The sequence below is a fragment of the Cottoperca gobio genome, chromosome 22, assembly GCF_900634415.1.
Source record: "Cottoperca gobio chromosome 22, fCotGob3.1, whole genome shotgun sequence".
Taxonomy (NCBI): Eukaryota; Metazoa; Chordata; class Actinopteri; order Perciformes; family Bovichtidae; genus Cottoperca; species Cottoperca gobio.
Window position 1 is genome coordinate 1,555,255 of NC_041376.1, and position 21,552 is coordinate 1,576,806.

General features: G+C 39.1%; 1 protein-coding gene across 8 annotated transcripts in view; it reads right to left on the reverse strand.

Annotated features, from left to right (window-relative positions):
- The window catches only part of dctn1b (dynactin 1b), a 39,272-nt gene that overhangs the window by 6,364 nt on the left and 11,356 nt on the right, over positions 1-21,552 (reverse strand). For 3 of the 8 annotated variants that reach the window (XM_029459992.1, XM_029459987.1, XM_029459986.1), the window contains exons 3-18: positions 20,140-20,218; positions 16,521-16,552; positions 15,079-15,099; positions 10,339-10,356; positions 8,038-8,058; positions 6,689-6,859; positions 4,941-4,964; positions 4,213-4,410; positions 3,500-3,704; positions 2,947-3,025; positions 2,432-2,591; positions 1,929-2,033; positions 1,192-1,383; positions 1,000-1,116; positions 679-831; positions 89-249 (exon numbers count right to left, since the gene is read on the reverse strand). In XM_029459992.1, the coding sequence (XP_029315852.1) occupies positions 89-249; positions 679-831; positions 1,000-1,116; positions 1,192-1,383; positions 1,929-2,033; positions 2,432-2,591; positions 2,947-3,025; positions 3,500-3,704; positions 4,213-4,410; positions 4,941-4,964; positions 6,689-6,859; positions 8,038-8,058; positions 10,339-10,356; positions 15,079-15,099; positions 16,521-16,552; positions 20,140-20,218 (1,736 nt within the window). The remainder of the gene's footprint in view (positions 1-88; positions 250-678; positions 832-999; positions 1,117-1,191; positions 1,384-1,928; positions 2,034-2,431; positions 2,592-2,946; positions 3,026-3,499; positions 3,705-4,212; positions 4,411-4,940; positions 4,965-6,688; positions 6,860-8,037; positions 8,059-10,338; positions 10,357-15,078; positions 15,100-16,520; positions 16,553-20,139; positions 20,219-21,552) is intronic. The other 5 variants (XM_029459989.1, XM_029459990.1, XM_029459988.1 and 2 more) reach the window with 4 other exon arrangements.

The following is a 21,552-nucleotide window of genomic DNA, read 5'->3' on the forward strand; positions in this document are numbered from 1 at the left end:
AATATTGGATGTGTATAATAATAAAAGTGCAAATTAAGCACAGAAGAGCTTGTTGATGATCTCAGTGCTCAGACTCTGTGACACGTACTGCTCGTATTTGTGCAGCGTGGCCTGCAGCAGACAGAGCGAGTACACCAGCCCGCCAGCGAAGCTCAGCTGCTCCCCGGCGGGTCCCTTCAGCCCCGCTCGCTCCACACAGTTCTCATTCAGATCGAACTTCTCCTGGGCCTGTCTGCTGATCAGCTCGGCCTGCAGACACGCAGACACACAGAACATCACACAGACGTACGCACAGATTCAAAAAAGGGTTAAAGTATCGATTTGCAGCCGCTTTCAAACTATATTTCAGTAACAATAATACGATAATCACTATTTCAGGCGTCATTTTACTGATATTTACTCCTTTCTGTGACGGCGCATTACTTCAAATGTAAAACTATGACTCAACTTTAACGACATATTATACTATATACTAAGAGGTGTCTGTGATGAGGTTGAACTTTTCTAAGTGAAGTTATAAAGTTCTTTGAAACTCACTATTGTTCCAAGTTTTGTCCCTCGTGAATGTAACACTTTAATCTGAAATATGTCTTTACCTAAAGGTTGAACCTTCCTGATGGAGTTTGACGTGTTTCCAGTGAAACCAGGGAGGAGCACTTTAACAGATGCTGTGTTTACCTTGCAGATGAGTCGGGGCATGAGCAGCAGCACCAGGATGCAGTCGTGGTCTCCGCCGTGACGAAGGAAGGACTCGGGCATGAAGGAGGTCAGAAGAGAAACGTGTCTGTTGGCCTGACCCACCTCCATCTTCCTCAGCTCCATCTCAATGGCCTGAGCACAATAAACACAACAGAGCATGTTTGACTGTTTACACACTTTGATCCGGAGTTACAACTCGAGATGAAGAGCAACTTTCCAACCTCTAAACCCAAAGACAGCCGAGACATTTAAACTGAGAAGAACTCATTATTCAGAACAAAAGCCTCGTCTGTGTCTGACCTTGGCGTAGGCCTTCGTCTCTGCAAACTTAATCTTGAAATCAAACATCTCTGGCGCCGGCTGCTGCTGCAGCTCTGCTGACGCCTCCTGCTGGCTGGTCAGCTCTCTGTTCACCTCCTGCAGCAAAAGCAAAAAGATCATTAGACACAAGCGCGTGTATTCAGACTGCGTGTCTAAAAGCGCTTCGTGTACCTGCAGGTGAGAGGTGAGCTCGCGGTACTTCTTGATGGTCTGCTGATAGTCGGCGACCGTCTCCTGAGCAGCTTCGACGTGTTTCTCCGACTCTCGGACTTTCGCGGCTCCCAGATCCAACATCTCCCTCAGCTCCAGCTCCGTCTCTCTGGCGTTCTCCTGCAGCTCGTCGTTCATCTCGTTTATAGCTTCCTGAAGGCGGACACAACAAACCGGGTCAAGTCCCTCACGGGAAACCTTTAAAGACCATGTTGCTTATTTTTACACGGCACCGCAGGAGATCACCTGAAGTGTAAGTTCAATATATCACACGTCACAGGTGAGACTGCTGGTAACACTAACAACCCGACACTAAATATTTATACTCTCGGTGTATTTAGTTTGTTATTGTTTCGTATCATAATTTACATGAAACATTTCTCACACACACACACACACACACACACACACACTTTAATTCTCTCCTTCCTGTAGTCCTATACTTACAGGAACATGAATGAATGCACAAGTCTTACATTCTTTAGATGAACAAACTGAATTAATTAACTTCATCTCATTAAATGAAACTAAATCAGGGGTCAATGACCGCCAAGCTGAAACTAACTACATGTGTATAAAACTGGGTATAAACAAATGATGCATACAAATAATCGTAATGTGTATTTTCAGACACATTTTAATAAATAAAAATCTCATATTAAAGTTAAATTAATCTAAAATAAGTGATCTTCACTCACCAGGTCAGTGACCGTCTCTCTCAGCTCCCTGACCTTCTCCTCCAGGTCCAGGTTCCTCTCCGTCAGCATCTCCACCATCTCCTCCGCCCCCAAAGCTGCATCCACCTGAAACAAAGCACATCTTCATCATCTTCATCATGATGGAAGTATTATGAAAGATGCACTAAAGATGTATATTAGTATGAAATGGTAAACACTTCCTGTCTCTTAAGTGGGCGTGGCATTACGAACAGTAGTTAGAACATTAGCTTCAAATGTTGACAGTTTGACGTTAACGTGTCGTTATAATACGAGGCGAAGGAATCGTCATAATCTGTTCACGTTCACTTCTCCCACTGCAGTCAACAGACCCACGAGACACAGAAACAGGAAGTGCGGCGTCTCCTTTCTGAAACACCTCTTTGACATTTCATATCACTTTGTCAATATCAACTTCACTTTACCATGAATCTAAATATCTCAGTAAAGCAGATTCTGGTGTTCTGCAGATAAAGAACACGAACCTGTTCTTTGAGCTCGTCGATCGTCTTTTCTGCCGCCGTCCTCTCCTCCTGCAGTTTTTCCTTCTGGCTCCTCAGAGCGTCCAGCTCCACGTTCTTCTTCTCCATCTGTTTCTGCAACTTCACGTGTTCCTGCTTCTCTGAGGACGACAGGTCGCGCATCCTGACACACACAGAGGAGACATTCAGACGTGTCGGCACAAACAGGTTACGTGTTGGCACAAACAGGTCACGTGTCGGCACAACAGGATACGTGTCGGCACAAACAGGATACGTGTCGGCACAACAGGATACGTGTCGGCACAAACAGGATACGTGTCGGCACAACAGGATACGTGTCGGCACGAACAGGATACGTGTCGGCACAACAGGATACGCGTCGGCACAAACAGGATACGCGTCGGCACAAACAGGATACGTGTCGGCACAAACAGGATACGCGTCAGCACAAACAGGATACGTGTCGGCACAAACAAGATACGTGTCGACACAAACAAGATACGTGTCGGCACACTCACCTGACCAGAGCTTCCTTCAGTCGGCCGTTCTGCTCTTCCAGCTGTTTCACATGGTAACTGGAAGCAGCTCCATCCGAACCTGTGAGAAAGGAAACACACCTGAGCTGTTTTCTGCAGCAACTTTTAATTTAAGGAACTAAATGACACTTGAACACGATTGATGTTGCTGCACGTTATTGCCAGAAGAGACAATGACACGTTTTAATCAGACAAATGGCTCCGATCACTGATCACTGAACGCTGATATCTGATCACTGATCACTGATCGCTGATCTCAGTTCGCTGCAGTTGTAAATAGAAAACTTGCAAACATCAGACAACGTTTGTTACTTCTGCTCCGGTGTTACTTGATAATAACTCGTCTATACTTTATACAACCTTGAAGTTTTACATTTCATAACTTCTATGAGTGCAGCTCAAATACAAACTAAAAAAATAATCCCACATTTACCAGAATAAACCTGGATATTCTCCGACATTATAAAGTCGTTCATGCAGGGTGAAGGATGTCACACAGAGTTTATAGTAAAACATGTTTTGGTCCCAGCCGTACCTTTCTCCTCGATCTCGTGCTTCAGGATCTCCAGGTCCATGGTGAGCTCGTCCACTTTCTCCTTGGAGGAGTCGACCTCCAGCTGCAGAGACTCGGCCCGCTCCTCGGCCATCTCCTTATCCAGAGTGGCCATCTCGATCGCATCCGCCGTGTCCGACATCTCCTCCATGTAGTGCTCCTTCGCCTCCTGGGCTTCTTTCGCCTCCTGCACACAGACAATTACGTACATTTAGTTATGTACAGTTGTGTATAAAGTAGTCTTTACATTTTTATGCCTTTTAGTTCATTTGAGTTCATTCTTCTTTTAGAGGCAGAATTATATTTGTTTTTCCTGCTGCTGCTGAATGGGTGTGGGTTGGCCATCCGGCCTTATTGGGTTTTATCATATTAGTTGAAATTCTGTCTCCTCCACTCAGAGTCTTGCTCTCAGATGAAAAACATCATTTGTTTTGCTGCATTTCAAATTATGAGCAGACACAATAAAAATCAGTATCTGCCATCAAAAAGTATTTCCAGCTGAACCCAGTTTGCTAGGGTTAGGGTTATTTTATTCTATATATTATATTCATATATTTTAGCCGCTGCACTATTTTATGTCATTTACATGATTTTAAAAAGAACTACATATCTGTATTATTATAATTATAAAGAGCTTGTGATGCACGTTACAAACGTCTTCCTGAACATAAACTCCGTCATCTGTTGCTTCGTACCCTCTTTGCCTCCTTGAGCTGTTTCTGCAGCTCGGCCTGCTGCTCCTGCATCTTGGTCTTCCACTCCTGCAGCTGCTCCAGCTGGATCTTGTGCTTCTCCAGCTCCTTCAGCTTGGCCTTGTCCTCCGTCCGCTTCATCTTCAGCGTCTCCAGCTTCTCCTCCAGGTCCTTCACCTGCACACGCAGCGCCTCCTCCTCCTGGGTACAGGGACAGATACAGAGAGAGTCCATTACTTTAGTTTCTCTGTAATGTTTCTTGAATCATTTCACTTTCATGACTCTCTAGCAATGGATCAGTAACCGTGTACATAAAGCATTTAAAACATTAACTTAAGGTTTCCTTAGAAAAAACAGAGTTGAGCAAATTCACCACTTAAAAAGGAGATCATTCCTTAAAATCGGTTAAACTTTCACTGTAAGGTAACAACACTTTCATCTCTTTACATGCTCGGAAGCTTTAACTTCACTCGCCATGCAGCGACTCCCCCTGTGGAGACGAGAAAGTCAGAACACACACATGCCTCGTCTGGAAGGACACACACTTACACTATGTGCTTGTACACATTAACACAACAGCTGGAGATCTAAATTTAATCCTGCAATAACGAAGCCTGTGAACACCTCACACACCAATTAATGAGGAGAAGTCACACCTTTCACAGCTTGTTAAAATGTTAGTGAGAAAAAACAAAAACTTTAGTATCAGGTGCAAAAACACATCACATCACCTGTGTTTCCATAGTGACGTCCTCCTGAGGGGATGAAACATGCATCGCACTGATTACATTATACTTAACATTAAAACACCAGATTGCAGCTGACTTTTAAAATGTTAAAGTAATAATCTGCGACATTTAACTACAAATTAAAGTACATGATTGTACACAGCTCGTGATTAACGAGGAGCTCACAGACAATTAAGCAACTTTACTGGATTAAATCAACTAACATTTACATCTTAATGCTGATTGGCTGATCTAATCAGGATACACTGCTTCGTCTCGGACACTTCCTCTGATAACAGTAGATGCAAAGTCGTAGTATCTACTCCCATAAATAAAGTTGACTACACTAAGTGTTGCGTGTGGCGTCCCACAGAGATCAATCCTGGGCCGACTTCTCTTTCATTGTTATGCCTCAGCATTCGGCAATACCACAAATAAATATCAACCCCTATGCAGATGACACCTCACGGTACATCGGTGAAAGTCCCATTTACACACATGTTAAATGCATTCATGATATAAATGTATGAATGACTCAAACTCAGAGGCTGCGTTCAGTTGCCGGCAAAAGTGGCTCAAATCTTTTTTGAGCATATGTGACGGTGTGAGAAACACACATGACATTGAATCTGATCTTTTCAATCCTTATTCGGGCCACTTTCATACGTCTCAGTCTGAACAGTCTTGTAGAAGTCTTATTTCTACAAAATAAACTAGACATGCTACTGATGGACAGTAATCCTGCACAGCAAGTCAAAGTTGTTTCAAGTACTATTGTGTGATAAGTTGTAAATCACACAGAACACCAGTTCTACGTGTTATTTTGTGGACAATTTACAAGAAATAAAAAGGCAGCTAGCCTAAGCCTACACATATTATTTATGTTACAGGCAACATTTTAATCTTTTTAATAATTTGAACTAGTTACTCTTGAAGTCACTGACAATGGAGAAGTTCATTTGTGCAAGTTTAAAACAAATAAATGTGACTTTCTATCTAAGGTTTGCCTTTGTGTGTTGATATATATTAAACTCCATAATCTTAGAAACACTCTACTCTGCTTTTATGCTATAATTTTCCACACCACCTTTATTCTTTATTAGCGCACAGAGGACTGGAGTAGATCCTGAAGTTAGCAGCTCGACGGACTACAAACTATTGTGCTGTGGACAGAGCTTTTGTTCACCGCCAGTTAACAAGCAAGATACCTCCCTGCTGTTACTCTTAAAAAACATTCATCTATTTCTATGTTTTGTGTTTTTAAAATGAGAAACTGTTATTTTAATAACAGACGAGTGTAGTAGACTGTCAGCCTGTGCAGGATTGACCCTGCTAATACGCAGTGCATGCTGGGATACACTCCAGCCACCTGTGACCACGAGGAGGATAAGCTGTTTAGAAGATGAATGAATGGATTATATAACTAAAAGCTTGTTGCAACATTGTGAATTATAACCAGTGTTTTTACATTGTATTACTCTGGAAACATTCGTTAAAGCCTCTGGCTCATTTCACACTTTTATGACACGAATACAAACTGACAGTTGTTTATAAAAAACGCTTTATATTTAGAGGAGGAAAACGTCACGTCTGATTCGACGCCCACACTTCTGCTTCTGGCTTGAGATGTCTTCGATGTGTCACACAACCACAGCGCATCCTTCTTATTACTCATCACACGTTTCCTCTGCAGCTCGTTGTAAATTCCCTGTTACTGCGACTACAGCGATGTTTTAAAGCGGATTACTGACCTTACTGGGGACGGGGGCCGGAGGGTTTCCAGGGGAGTGGAGGGTGGGGATGACCGGAGCCGCCAGAGGGGTCTGGGCCGGCGTGCTGGGCTCGCTGCTGCTCATCTCCCCCGCAGAGGCCGAGGCCGAGCCGGACGCAGCCCCCTTCCCACCTACAGGTCGACTGGGCTGCTGAAGAAACCAAGTCAGAAGAAATAATGAGACAAAAGTGTGTAAAGAAAAGATCGCACTGCGTAGAAACGTCTGTTAGAGGCCATGATGGAGGATCCTCACTGAGCGTCTCATTCAGGACGTTCACACTGAACAAACCTGTTTATGTCTCTGTAGACATGATTATAACTGTAAACTATTTATATTTAATGGACCTCCATGATGGCCCCAGACGTGATTTACTGTAGGACGCAAATACTGTAAAAGAATATAACTCAAAATTCAATTTAAAATACATGAAACCAAAATCACAAAGCAATTAATTAATATGCTGAAAACAACAACGGAACAAAAGCAACAGGAACCTGAACGCATGAACACATGAACACATGAACACATGAGCACATGAACGCATGAACACATGAGCACATGAACGCATGAACACATGAGCACATGAACGCATGAACACATGAGCACATGAACGCATGAACACATGAGCACATGAACGCATGAGCACATGAACGCATGAACACATGAGCACATGAACGCATGAACACATGAACACATGAACACATAAACGCATGAGCACATGAACGCATGAACACATGAGCACATGAACGCATGAACACATGAGCGCATGAACACATGAGCACATGAACGCATGAACACATGAGCACATGAATGCATGAGCACATGAATGCATGAACACATGAGCACATGAACGCATGAACACATGAGCACATGAACGTATGAACACATGAGCACATGAACGTATGAACACATGAGCACATGAACACATGAGCACATGAACACATGAACACATGAGCACATGAACACCTGAGCACATGAACGCATGAGCACATGAACACCTGAACACATGAACGCATGAGCACATGAACACCTGAACACATGAACGCATGAGCACATGAACACATGAACACTTTGTGGAGACAGGAAACAGAATTTGTGATGTAAATATAAATGTGAAGAAATCGAAATGGACGAAAAGGAAAATGTGTAAGTAGAAGAAGATCGGTGCATTTGTGTTGTCACCACTGTCTCTGCAACACACACACACACACACACACACACACACACACACACACACACACACAGCTGCATGAAGAGAAACAACAACCACACGTAATATTGATCACTCGGTAGCGAAGGGAAGCCCTGCAGACTTGGACTGGGCTCACCTTGGGCCTTCTGACCGTGGTCTGAGGAGGAGAGGAGGAGGAGGGAAAGGTCAAAGGTCAGCAGAGGAGGAGAGGAGGAAACAAACGGCCAGCGTTAGTGATTCAAAGTTCATATCAAACTGGAAACAGACAGAGACGAGACGTGTGCATGAAACTGACCACAATGAATCTATTATCATGTAAAATCTCTACTCTTCCTTCTCATCTCTCCAGGGCCTCATCTCTTCCAGCCCCCCCCCCCCCCCCAGTAACAACATGGACGCTGTGACTGGCACTGCCGCCGAGACCTAAATGCCTGCATTGTGTCTCGCACAGCACTGCGGCTGCACTTGTTGGGATAAAAGCTTGTTTTCCTGCAATATGGCGTGTTTAGTTTAGACGTGCTACACAGAGTCTGTCGTCAGTCACACCTGGTTACAGGTGAATCAGACATTTCACGTAAACAACAACAAAAAACATCCTGCAAAAGATGTTCCGACGTATTCTGAGAAAAACAAAGCTAACACTCGGACTGTAACTCGTTCTGTTACTGTTTATTTTTAACTCGTATTTAAAGATTTATTTGCTTCTAGGTTTCGTTTTTTCTATATTTAGTTTCTGAAAGTCACACCTGCATCTCACCTGGACAAAACTATATTATATTATATAAAAAATATAAACAAGGATAACATCGTAAGTTGCTCGTATATAAAAATCAACACTTATACTGTATAAGTATGATATTCTAAGATGATTAAATTGGTTTTAGGGCTGGGCAATAAGTCAATATGTCAATATTATATTATATATATATATATATATATATATATATATATATTATATATATAAAATATATCAATATTATATATATATATATATATATATATATATTATATATATAAAATATATCAATATTATATATATATATATATATATATATATATATAAAATATATCAATATTATATATATATATAAATATTGTTTATACTTTATTTTATTCTTTTTATACTAATTATTTCCTAGAAATTTTCCTGGAAATAACTCCTATTTTGCACTAATTAGTGACCCGTAAATATTATTTATTATTATTATTATTATTATTATTATTATTATTATTATTATTATTATTATCATCGTGCATTCATTATTGGAAACTTTCTTCTTTAAATATGTTTAATTATTTGCTTTCTTCCAGACAAATTGGACATTTTTGCACATTCAGGTTAGAATTTTATTGTAATTATTTAATAATAATAAATTGTATTTATATTATTAAATAGAAATCTCAAGGCGCTATTTATTCATCTTAATCTCAATTAGAGCGACTTTGAGGTCTCGAAAAAGCGCTATATAAATTCAATTTATTATTATTATTATTATCTCAATGTCTGAATAAATAAACATTAAATTAAATAAAAACTTATTTCTCTATTTAATTAGAAGTGTAGTGTAGAAGTTGAACAATATCTCTGTTTTGATTATTATTTCCAAATTAAATTATCAGGAAACTGAGGAATTTATGGATCTGTAAAATAAAGCTTAAATATAAACAATATATAAATAATTAATAAATATTCATATATATATTTTTGCAAGCAGATGCATGTTGAGAAAAGTAAATGTATTTCCACATAGGACTTCACTGTGTCAGGTCTGTGCAGACACTTCCATCTTTAATATTCAGAATGATCTGAAGTGCTTCTCTTCTCTCACTTGATCTCCTCTTGCACACTGACTCTCTCTCTGCTTCTCGGGCACGGCCATCGTTGTGGCTAGTTATCGTTCTTTATTGGATTAGTGTCGGACCATTCAGCGGAAATTAGCCCGAGCTAACAGCTGTACCAAATAAGAGCTGACAGCCGTCTTAAGCCGTAGTGGCGTGCTGTAGATACCAAACAGGCTGAGATCACATCAGCCTGTTGGCTAAATCTGCAACCAAGAGTGAAATCATCTCATTCTCCTCCGATGGACAAAAAAAATCATTAAGCTCGTAAAAACAGAAGGTTTCTGCAGGATGAGGCAATTAAAAGATAAAAGCTTGTGCTGTGGACAGAAGCACGACTGAAGTGCACTGGAATAAAAAAGCTTCTGCACACAAGTCTGAAATTATTCTGCAATAAACTGACAGAAGGATCAAACAAGAGCAAGCTGCAGGTCAACTTCTACTTCAGCTCTGGGAATATAAAATATCACTGAAGGGAGAAAAATAAAAGCAATTACTGAAACTTCCAAGCAAAACCTTTACAGAAGCTCTGCCAACACAACAAATGAACCACAACAACAACAACAACACATAAAGTCCATCAGATGGAGTTCTGTACCTTCCGGGGAGCAGGAGTCTGTCTCATCATATTTGCAAGAGAAGAAGACACACACAGTCACCAAGAAACACACACACACACACACACACACACACACACACACAGGAAGGGGATAAAACAGGTAAAGATGTTCGATCCACAGAGACAGACAGGCAGACAGACAGACAGACAGACAGACAGACAGGCAGACAGACAGGCAGGCAGACAGGCAGTAGCCGCTCAGGCCGGGAAGCTGCAGTGGTGCAAATGGCCGCAACAATTTTTTCCCAGGCTCCCCCTCCCTTCCTCCGTCCTCCCGCTATCGTCCTCCTTTATGTCCTCCGTCTCAGCGTCTCTCATAATCCGTCCGCCGGAGCCCTCGCTCGGTGCCTCCCTTTTCCCTTTCTGCTCCGACTACGACTCGGACATCTTCCTGCCGAGAGCCTCCGACCTGCTTCTGCTCACAGGAGACGCCTCGCCTCTCTAACCTCCCTCCCTTTCTCCCTTTCTCTCCCTCTCGCTCTGCTTATTGTGATTCGTCAGCCCAGCCAATGCCCTGCTCCTGCATTACATCACTGTGCAGCCTCCTCCCTCCCCTCTCATCGCCACAGACAGACAGGGAGATGGGGGAGGGATGGGGAGGGATGGGGAGGGATGGGTGAGGCGGCGTGTGACCGGGGACAGACAGGAGGGGAGGATGTGAGATGGAGGAGGTGGAGGAAAATGAGCAGCAACGCTGATGCAAGCCTCTCTTGTCTCCTAGCAACACAGAGCTCATTAAAATGAGGCTGACAAAAACAATGAGGACACGTGAGCGGCGGCACACATCAAAGACATTTAAGTCGAGTACGAGGAGTTTCATCACGAAGCAATATCTGCTGATGTCTCAAATCTATTCAGGGGATCGATATCGTACCATTTAACACCAATGTGTGCATATTTTATTACTGAGCTCTGAAGGAAGGTGGACGGAGACACAGACTTATCTTAAACCCTTCTGACCTCCCCAAAATAATCATTATGATTTAAACTACAAACATGGCGTTTGGTTTAGTTAATGCTGTCGGGGTGTAAAGAGAATCCACTCTACTTTGACTCATCTGTACTCGTTACTTCTCTTAATACAAGAACACAAGAATTAATCCTTTCAAAATGTGTTTACACATCAAGTATCTTTAGATTTATTCTGATTGTAGTTTTCTGTGTAAAAGTGATTTAAGAAGTGAGTTTCGTAGAATCTTCTTCCTCAGCTGCACTAATCTGCTTGTGTGCGAACAGCAGGAGGACGTAAGAGGATTCATTCAGAGGGAAACTCCGATTAGCTGCGCGTTCATTGTGCTGCTGTTTATTTATAAAGCTGAAATACTTTCACGCTGTTCGCATGAAAATGAGACGAAACCCGATAAGATAAACTGTGACGATTATATGGAGGAAAATATTCTAAAAAAAGAAAGAGACGCAGAACTTCAGGCTGCTGAAGCTGTTTGCATGTATCCATTACGGAGCAGCGCAGGGACATTTGTCCTGCTTAAATATTAAACATCTTGCTCTGTAATCCGCTCACAGACTAAGTGCTGCTCCGAGAGAAGCGATGCAGTGAGACAGACGGACAGAGAGGATGATGGGACGCGTGGTATCGAGTTCCTGCTTCCCCAGCACACACCGGGAGTATCTGTGCCTCCGAGGTCACGGCTCTGCGGCAGGACAGCGAGGGGATACGATTACTGCGCAGGAAGCATTTAGGCAGCATCACCAGCGCGCTCGGAGAAAGGCGGTGACTCAGAAACTGAAAGTTTATCGCACACGACAGTCGTTTCAAAGTTTCTATCACTTCATCCTCCTCACTTATCTGCAGAAAGGTGTTACTGACGACAGCTCTGCTCGAGGAAAGTGACGTCGTGAAGTAAAAGTGTTTCTGGAGAATTATTATGATGATTCCCATAAAAGAACGATAACATTTGATGGTAATAAATAATTATTTTTATTATAATTATTATTCTTATTTTACAATTGAACACTATATGTATTATTTATTGTTTTACTATATATATATATATATATATATATTTTTTTTTTTAAGATTTATTATTTATTGTTTTTCTTATATTAAAAAAACCCTTATATTTTTTATTTGTCTTATTTGTTCTTGTTTTTCTTTAATGGAGCCTCCCAGCGAGTATTTTAAGTACTTGTATAACCAAAGTGATAATATTAATATAATAATAAAATAAAATATATAAGCAAAAAGCAATTAAAAAGATCCATTAAAAGGAAAGAAATGTAATATAGACAAACAATAAATATTTAATATTAATTTAAATAAATATTCAATAAAGAAAAACAATAAAAAGTAAATATAAGAAAGACAATTATTTAGAACACAGTTCCTTAATATTTAGTTTATTGTCTGCGTGACATATATTTAGCATTTTCCTGCTTGTTCTGAAACTTCTGTGACATTTAACATCCTTCAGTTCGATCTGCAGAAAGAAGGAAGAACATTCGACTCCTGCTGGAGATTAAACCGAGCGGCTGAGGTTTGAAGTCTGCAGAGCTGCAGACGATAAAGTAGAGCCGAGCTGACAGGAAATCTATTCTCTGCAGCAGGTCGGGGGGGGGGGGGGGGGGGGTCGCAGTCTGACATTTATCTGCATGTATGACTCAGCGGAGTCTCGTTTGATTTATGTCCACCTGAAAGAAATCTTCATCTATTCTTCAAAATGAAAAAGCTGCAAGGACACAAGTGTAAAAACAAAACACAAAAAATATCGATTTTAGGGCAAAACACCCAAAAACTCCACGGCTGCCGTTACGCTTTCAGAAAGATTACTTGCACCAAATGTCATGAAAAAGTTCCCGACAGAGCAAAAACCTTTGAACTGAGTTTCCTCCATTTTGAAATAACCTGCGTGAGGCGCGTTGAAGCGACGCCCCAACGCCCCAACGCCCCGACGCCCCGACGCACTCCAGCTGCTTCATTTGTGTCCGTCACAGCTTTGTTCTATTTTATGCATCTACAGCACTTTGTAGCTTTGAAAAGTGCTTATTGCTTATATAAAGTTGTTATTATTATTATTATTATTATTATTATTATTATTATTATATTATTATTATTATTATTATTATTATTTTATTATTATTATTGTCCCTATCAACCCAAAGATTTTCATAAATAACATTTTTTCAACTGTTTTTATCAGTTAACATAAGCACAAATAAATACTTATTTTATTTCAGTAAAAAATATAGAAGGATGGATCTGATCAGCTGCAGCTCACAATCATCTTTAATATCAATTAATCTGTTTGTTTTTATATTTAATTGATTAATCTTTCAGTGTAAAACAAATCCTTTGATCCTTGTTTGTATAGGTAGTGTGCAAACTGTGTGACGTATGCGTGCGACGCCATGTTGGATGATATACAAATCAACAATGGCGTCTAAAGCGAACAACAACAGCTCCGACTTCTTCAAAGTATGTTGACTCTCTGGATCCTCTGCAAACGCAAGATTCAGAGGAAAAGTCCAAATGTGCGGCCGTGACCCGTACACGCTAAAGCCGTCGGATTATATTGAGGATTTAGATTCATTACCGCCGATTGAATATCCGGATATTGTGAACTACCTTGTGCTACAAACGTCGTGGGCAACCAACGCACAAATGAAGGCGTACAAGAGCTTAGATGCTTATAATGTCTTTGTCTCTGGCTGGGTCGGTAGTCTTCTTACCAAACCACTGAAAGATGACGGTGCTCGTCCATGCCCGTGTAAGTCACTCTCAAAGAGCTCGAGATACACCGCTCACGCCGTGGTTTGTGAGTGAGAAGAGCGGCGATGTTACATCATAAAGCTTTGCCGCTTCTCCTGGTGACGAGAAGTAAGGTCTTACAGTGTTCGGGTATATCATAAGCACAAATGTTTAACGTGAACATTGAAAACATAGCTTTAGCATGAGCTCTTACCAGATATAAAGTGGACGCCACACACACGGGTGAATTGTGCTTCTTCTTCTGTTAAAGCCTCACGAGTTATGTTGCTAAACCAGCGTACGGCGTTCGGTAGACAGCAGTTCATCCCTCTTTTGTGGATCGTTGTTTGTGATGATTTTAGGAAATCTAAAGAACCGTTTCTCTGGGTCACGAGTAGCGTTATGACCACAAGTATACACTGCGCACAAGATCGGCATTTTCTTTCAATCTTAGACGTTTAAATACGAAGAAAATTACGAAGCGTTGCAGCAACTCCCATGTGAACGGACGCCATCTTGGTTGTGTATATCATCCAACATGGCTGACTTACAGGTTGGGACGTAAGCGTGACGTCACATGCACACGATCTATATAAACGTATGTCTTTCTAAAATGTAATTTATATTTTTATGTTCTGGCTCCTCCTGAAACACCAAAGAATAACTAAACCACTAAAACAACAATTTTACAAGAGATTTTCACGATTTTGATAAAAGAAATTATAATAAAAAGATAATTTGATGGATCATTAAAGGTGTCAGTTGACACAGGACTGCTTTAAAATGCACAGAGAGCAGACAAGCACCATGTGAGGCATTCACTCGCCTCCATTCACTCTCACATAAACACAGAGCGGCTCGGTAACAAGACCACGGGCGGCGGTGTGGTGAGCTGCAAGGGATCATGGGTAAAATGAGGGGATGAGGTCCGGTCGCCATGCAGCAGCGAGGCCATTCAGAGCCACAGTCATCTTAACATTACACTGAGCCGAGGTTAGAGAAACATGCAACACCTTTTTGAGCTTCACTCCTCGCTGCGTGGTCGAAAGAAAGAAGGGAAGGACGTGAGGAAGGACGGGAGGAAAGACGGGAGGAAGCAAGGAAGGGGGGAAGGAAGGGAGGAAGGAAGGGAGGAAGGAAGGGGGAGGTTAAAGGTCCGGAGTTTGTCATGCTGGAGGTGTCTGTAGCGAGCCGGTGCTCTTCGTTTGTGGATAAAAGACCTCAATCAAATACACATTTTAGCTTCATTTCACTTTCACTCATTTCTCTTCGGTTTCATTTCCAAACAAACTGCTCGTAAAAATATCAGATTTAAAAATGTGTATTAAAATAGTATTTTCTTCACACATATATATAGATATATGTGTATATATATATATATGTATATATTATATATATATATATATATATATATATATATATATATATATATATTATATATATTTATATGTGTAATATGTGTGTTATTATATAAATATATTATATATATATATATATATATATATATATCATATATATACACTATACATATCTATATATATACACATATACATATATATACCCCTCTACATATATTACACATATATATACACCATAATATATACACATATAAATATATATACACATATATATTATATACTATATATATATATATATATACAACATATATATAGATACACACATATTATAATATTATTATATAATATATATATATATACACATATATATATATACACACATATATATATATATATATATATATATATATATATATATATATATATATATATATATATATATATATACACACATATACATATATATATATATATATATATATATATATTATATAACATTTATCCTCTATAATAATAGAGGGATAATAGAATAGAGCATACGTAAAGACTTCCTACATTATTTTAATATTAAAGGTTAATTTCACTTAATAAATAATCTCTCGATGCGTCACAACACACAGCGAGTATTTAAAAGTGAACATCGCCCTCTGCTGGTCAGACTCTAGATTTAAGAAGATCTGATGTAGTTTGTTTGTTTGTAATCTGATAAACGAGTCAAAAGTATTAAACTAGTAAAAATAGTGTAAAGATTTCAGGGATTGTTAAAGATAACTGTTTCGCATTTTATGACTCTTTTAGACTGAATTATAACCTGCTATAAAATAAATGCACTTTATCATGAAAATGCACCAATCACACAATTACTTCAAACACAAACTGTGTTTTTTAAATATTGAATTAGCAGAGCAGGCGTGGCATTATTTCCTCCAACAGTCGACAGCACCATACGTTCTTCACCTCAGGTAACACACAGTTTGTGCACTTTAATTTTGTGTGCAGGTGTGTGTGTCCAGGAGTGCGTGTGTGTGTCCAGGAGTGCGTGTCCAGGTGTGTGCAGCCATATCTGCTCCTGAGTTCCTGCAGAGGAACTGACTCACCAGTTTAGTGGACTTGGGCATCTCCAGGATCTCTGAGGGGATAAAAAATAAAGAGAAACAAAGAAAGTGAGAGACGTGTTTATCATCTTTTACGAGGTATAAAGTCCCACAAACATCCTGCTGCAAACAGATCAGGGTCAACATGATTTATTGTCTTTTCACCGGATCAACACTGATACCGTTAGAAACTCGGACAGCTGTGGAGGAAAAACACTTCAGATGAGACGTGAGGGGGGGGGGGGGGGGGGTCGTGGAACAAGTGCGGCCTGATTCACTCTGTTGTAATCCTAAAACTCATCTGTTCCCTTCAGGGTCCCGTCTCATTTTTGTATTTATTTTAAACTCGTGTCCCTTGATAGTTTCTCTCTTACGTGTTTTGCAGTCTAATTTTATTTATCCTATTTTAACTCTTATTGTCAAATTGTTCTTTTGTTAATTCACCAGTTTTAATCTCGTACTGTGATCTGTTTCCCCTTCAACGTGAAACACTTTGTATATAAGCCAAATTCATTATTCAATTATTATCGCATTATCATTATCATTATTATTATTATTACTATTATTACTATTATATTATACAATTATTATTATATATACTATTTATTATTACTATTTATGATTATAATGAGTATAATGATTATTACTATAATTATAAATTATTAAAATTATGATGATGAGGATTAGGAATATTATGATTGATTATTAATTATTATTAGTTATTATGATTAGTATAATATAGGAGGATGATGATAATGAGGATAAGTATTATAATTATTATTATTACTATTATTATTATCATTATCATTACTATTATTATCATTATTATTACTATTATTATTTTCATTATTATCATTATTATTATTACTATTATTATTACTATTATTATTATTATTATTACTAGTATTATTATTATTACTATTATTATTACTATTATTATCATTATTATTATCATTATCATTATCATTACTATCATTATTATTATTACTATTATTATTATTACTAGTATTATTATTATTATTATTATTATTATTATTATCATTATCATTACTATTATTATCATTATTATTATTACTATTATTATTTTCATTATTATTATCATTATTATTACTATAATTATAATTATTATTACAATTATAATTATTATTATAATTATTATTATTATTATTATTACTATTATTATAATTATAATTATTATTATTATTATTATTATAATTATTATTATTACTATTATTACTAGTATTATCATTATTACTATTCTTATTACTATTATTATTACTATTATTATTACTATTATTATTATTACTAGTATTAACATTATTATTATTATTATTATTATTATTATTATTATCATTATTATTACTATTATTATTATTACTATTATTATTATTATTACTAGTATTATCATTATTATTATTATTACTACTATTATTATTATAGTATTATCATTATTATTATTATTATTATTATTATTATTATTATTATCATTACTATTATTACTATTATTATTACCATTATCATTATCATTATCATTATTATTATTACTATTATTATTATTACTAGTATTATCATTATTATTATCATTATTATTACTATTATTATTATTATTATTATTATAATAATAATTATAATTATTATTATTATTATGACTATTACTAAAAAAGAGATTATTATGAAAGAAATAATAGTCTTTCTATTCTAACGTCCTGCTCCTCGTATGACCACTCGCCCTCTCTGCAGCAGGACGTGGACGTTATAAACTGAACACAAAGCAGCGAATCCTATTTTAATGTTGCAGCAGAGAGGCGTAACCATGGAAACAGTGTGCAGCTCCGTCCTCGGGAGATAATAAAACAAAAACACTTTAGAGACCAGATGTGGAAACTAAAGCAGAGAGATAAATATAAATAAACTTATTCAAGTTTATGAGGTGGAAATGTATACACGTAAACATACAATTCAATCGTTACAAACTTTATTACTTTGTTTGTTTTTTTTACAATCTGTGATGATGAGAGGTGTAAACTGTGTGAATCAGCCGAACATAACGACATATTGAGGCTGGCCAACAACATCGTGTCTGAGCACAACCGCGTCCTGAACAGCAAATATGAATAATATAATATATAGTCTACGAGTTTAATCCCAGATGATCAAATGTACGTCGACACATGTTTCTTCAGTGATTGTAATGTTATGTTAAATGTAAGTATCCTTGTTTCTCATCTTTGGTGATGCAAGAAACATTATTTTCGTATCATAAGGTGTAAACTTTACAAATAAGAAAAGTCTTTATCGCTGCAACAAAACTGTGGAAAGAACAATTTAATTAAAAACATATTTATTTAGCTTATTAACTAGCTGTCACTCTTCCTTTGATTTATTGTACATGTTGTATTGTTCTCGTCTTCCCTTGTTTTATATCCATCTTTTACATTTTCTATCTCCGTTAGCTTACCTGTTCTCGCCATTTGATGCCTCTTTTTTGTTCCCTATTTGATTTACACTTATCTTAAATACGTTGCCAGGTTTTTATTACTCGGACGTGGGTACAAAGAAGACGTTTGCTGTCTGCAGGTCGTCAGACGACGTTTTGTTGTTAAAGCTGCAGTTTAGTTTGGCATTGGCAGAACATCAGCAGAGCGTTACTGGACCAGAGGGGGATTCAAACACACAACCTTGTGCAGAGTTGGTGCCACATTCTGCATGAAAGCAGATCCTGTAATGAGATATTTCCTGAAGCACATTTATATTTTAGGCCTTTAGCAGAAACTCTACACCCCAGTGAGCTACAGAGGGGGAGCAGGTGGAGTTAGACTGCCGGGCCGAAAGGTACGGTTCTTAAAAGGGAAGCTTTTATTGCTTTAAATCTTCCCATCAACACTGGTTGGACATCCACATAAATTGGTTGAATTTCCCCTTTAAGGGCACGTTTACACTGATGTGGTGCCAAATCCAAACATAATCCTCAGACATGTCCTCAGAGTAAAGTCACATAACGCCTCATGTACATATTTAAACATGGACACTTGTAATATAAACTTGTGTTGATGTGAGTAATGAAGTGGGGAAGCTTCATGATCTCTGTGAGTTACATGTTTGACCCTGTTCACCTGTAGTGTGTACAACATGTATGACTCTGTTCACCTGTAGTGTGTACAACATGTATGACCCTGTTCACCTGTAGTGTGTACAACATGTATGACTCTGTTCACCTGTAGTGTGTACAACATGTATGACTCTGTTCACCTGTAGTGTGTACAACATGTATGACCCTGTTCACCTGTAGTGTGTACAACATGTATGACTCTGTTCACCTGTAGTGTGTACAACATGTATGACCCTGTTCACCTGTAGTGTGTACAACATGTTTGACCCTGTTCACCTGTAGTGTTTCCCTTAATGTCACAAAAAGGTGATTTTTGCAGAACTTCTTTGTTTTTAAATATCCCTGCATGTTTAATGTTGTGAGCGTGCATATCCCCAGACATCTTCCATTTCAGAAGGTCAGGATCGACATGATTCGAGACTTTTCTTTTTCAATGTCAAGGACGGCGACAGAATACTGAAAACTTCTGGTGAATGAGGATCGAACTGTAAACATCTGGATGTGTGCGCTCACCTCGTTTGGGAACCTTGCCGGTGCCGGGCTCCGGCGTCTCGGGAGACGTCGTGTCGGCTCCATCGTCAAACAGCTGGATCTGAGACACAGAGAGAAAGACAGACATAAGACATTTGACTTTTACTGCCAACTATCAGCTATCAAATATTAAAGGGGAGCAACAAAAACTAAATTGGCTGTTTTATTATATCAATAAAGTTTTATCTAAACCTGTAATAAAACATTAGTGGATTATATGTTGTGTTATTAATCTTCACTACAGCTGTCAGATAAATGTACAGCAGTAAAAAGTACAATATTACTCTCTGAGATGTAGTATGAGTAAAAGTTTTTTTTTTTTTTTTTAAATCAACGTTGCAAATGTTTTATGAGGAAAGAAATGCATTTAATATGATTGATGGTCATGTTGTCCTATGGTCATGTGACCCTATGGTCATGCGGTCCTATGGTCATGCGGTCCTATGGTCATGCGGTCCTATGGTCATGCAACCCTATGGTCATGTGGTCCTATGGTCATGTGACCCTATGGTCATGCGGTCCTATGGTCATGCGGTCCTATGGTCATGCAACCCTATGGTCATGCGGTCCTATGGTCATGCAACCCTATGGTCATGCGGTCCTATGGTCATGCGACCCTATGGTCATGTGGTCCTATGGTCATGTGACCCTATGGTCATGTGGTCCTATGGTCATGCGACCCGATGGTCATGCGGTCCTATGGTCATGCGGTCCTATGGTCATGTGACCCTATGGTCATGTGGTCCTATGGTCAGGTGGTCCTATGGTCATGTGGTCCTATGGTCAGGTGGTCCTATGGTCAGGTGGTCCTATGGCTGCGTGACCCTATGGCCGCGTGACCCTATGGCCGCGTGACCCTATGGTCATGTGGCCCTATGGTCATGTGGTCCGATGGTCATGTGGTCATGTGGTCCTATGGTCATGTGGTCCTATGGTCATGTGGTCATGTGGTCCTGTGGTCCTGTGGTCCTGTGGCCATGTGGTCCTATGGTCATGTGGTCTTATGGCCATGTGGTCCTGTGGTCCTATGGTCATGTGGTCCTATGGCCATGTGGTCCTATGGCCATGCGGTCCTATGGCCATGCGGTCCTATGGTCATGCGGTCCTATGGTCAGGTGACCCTATGGTCAGGTGACCCTATGGTCAGGTGACCCTATGGTCATGTGGTCCTATGGTCAGGTGGTCCTATGGTCAGGTGGTCCTATAGTCATGTGACCCTATGGTCATGTGGTCCTATGGTCCTATGGTCATGTGGTCCTATGGTCATGCGGTCCTATGGTCAGGTGACCCTATAGTCATGTGACCCTATGGTCATGTGGTCATGTGGCCATGTGGTCCTGTGGCCATGTGGTCCTGTGGTCCTATGGTCATGTGGTCCTATGGTCATGTTGTCCT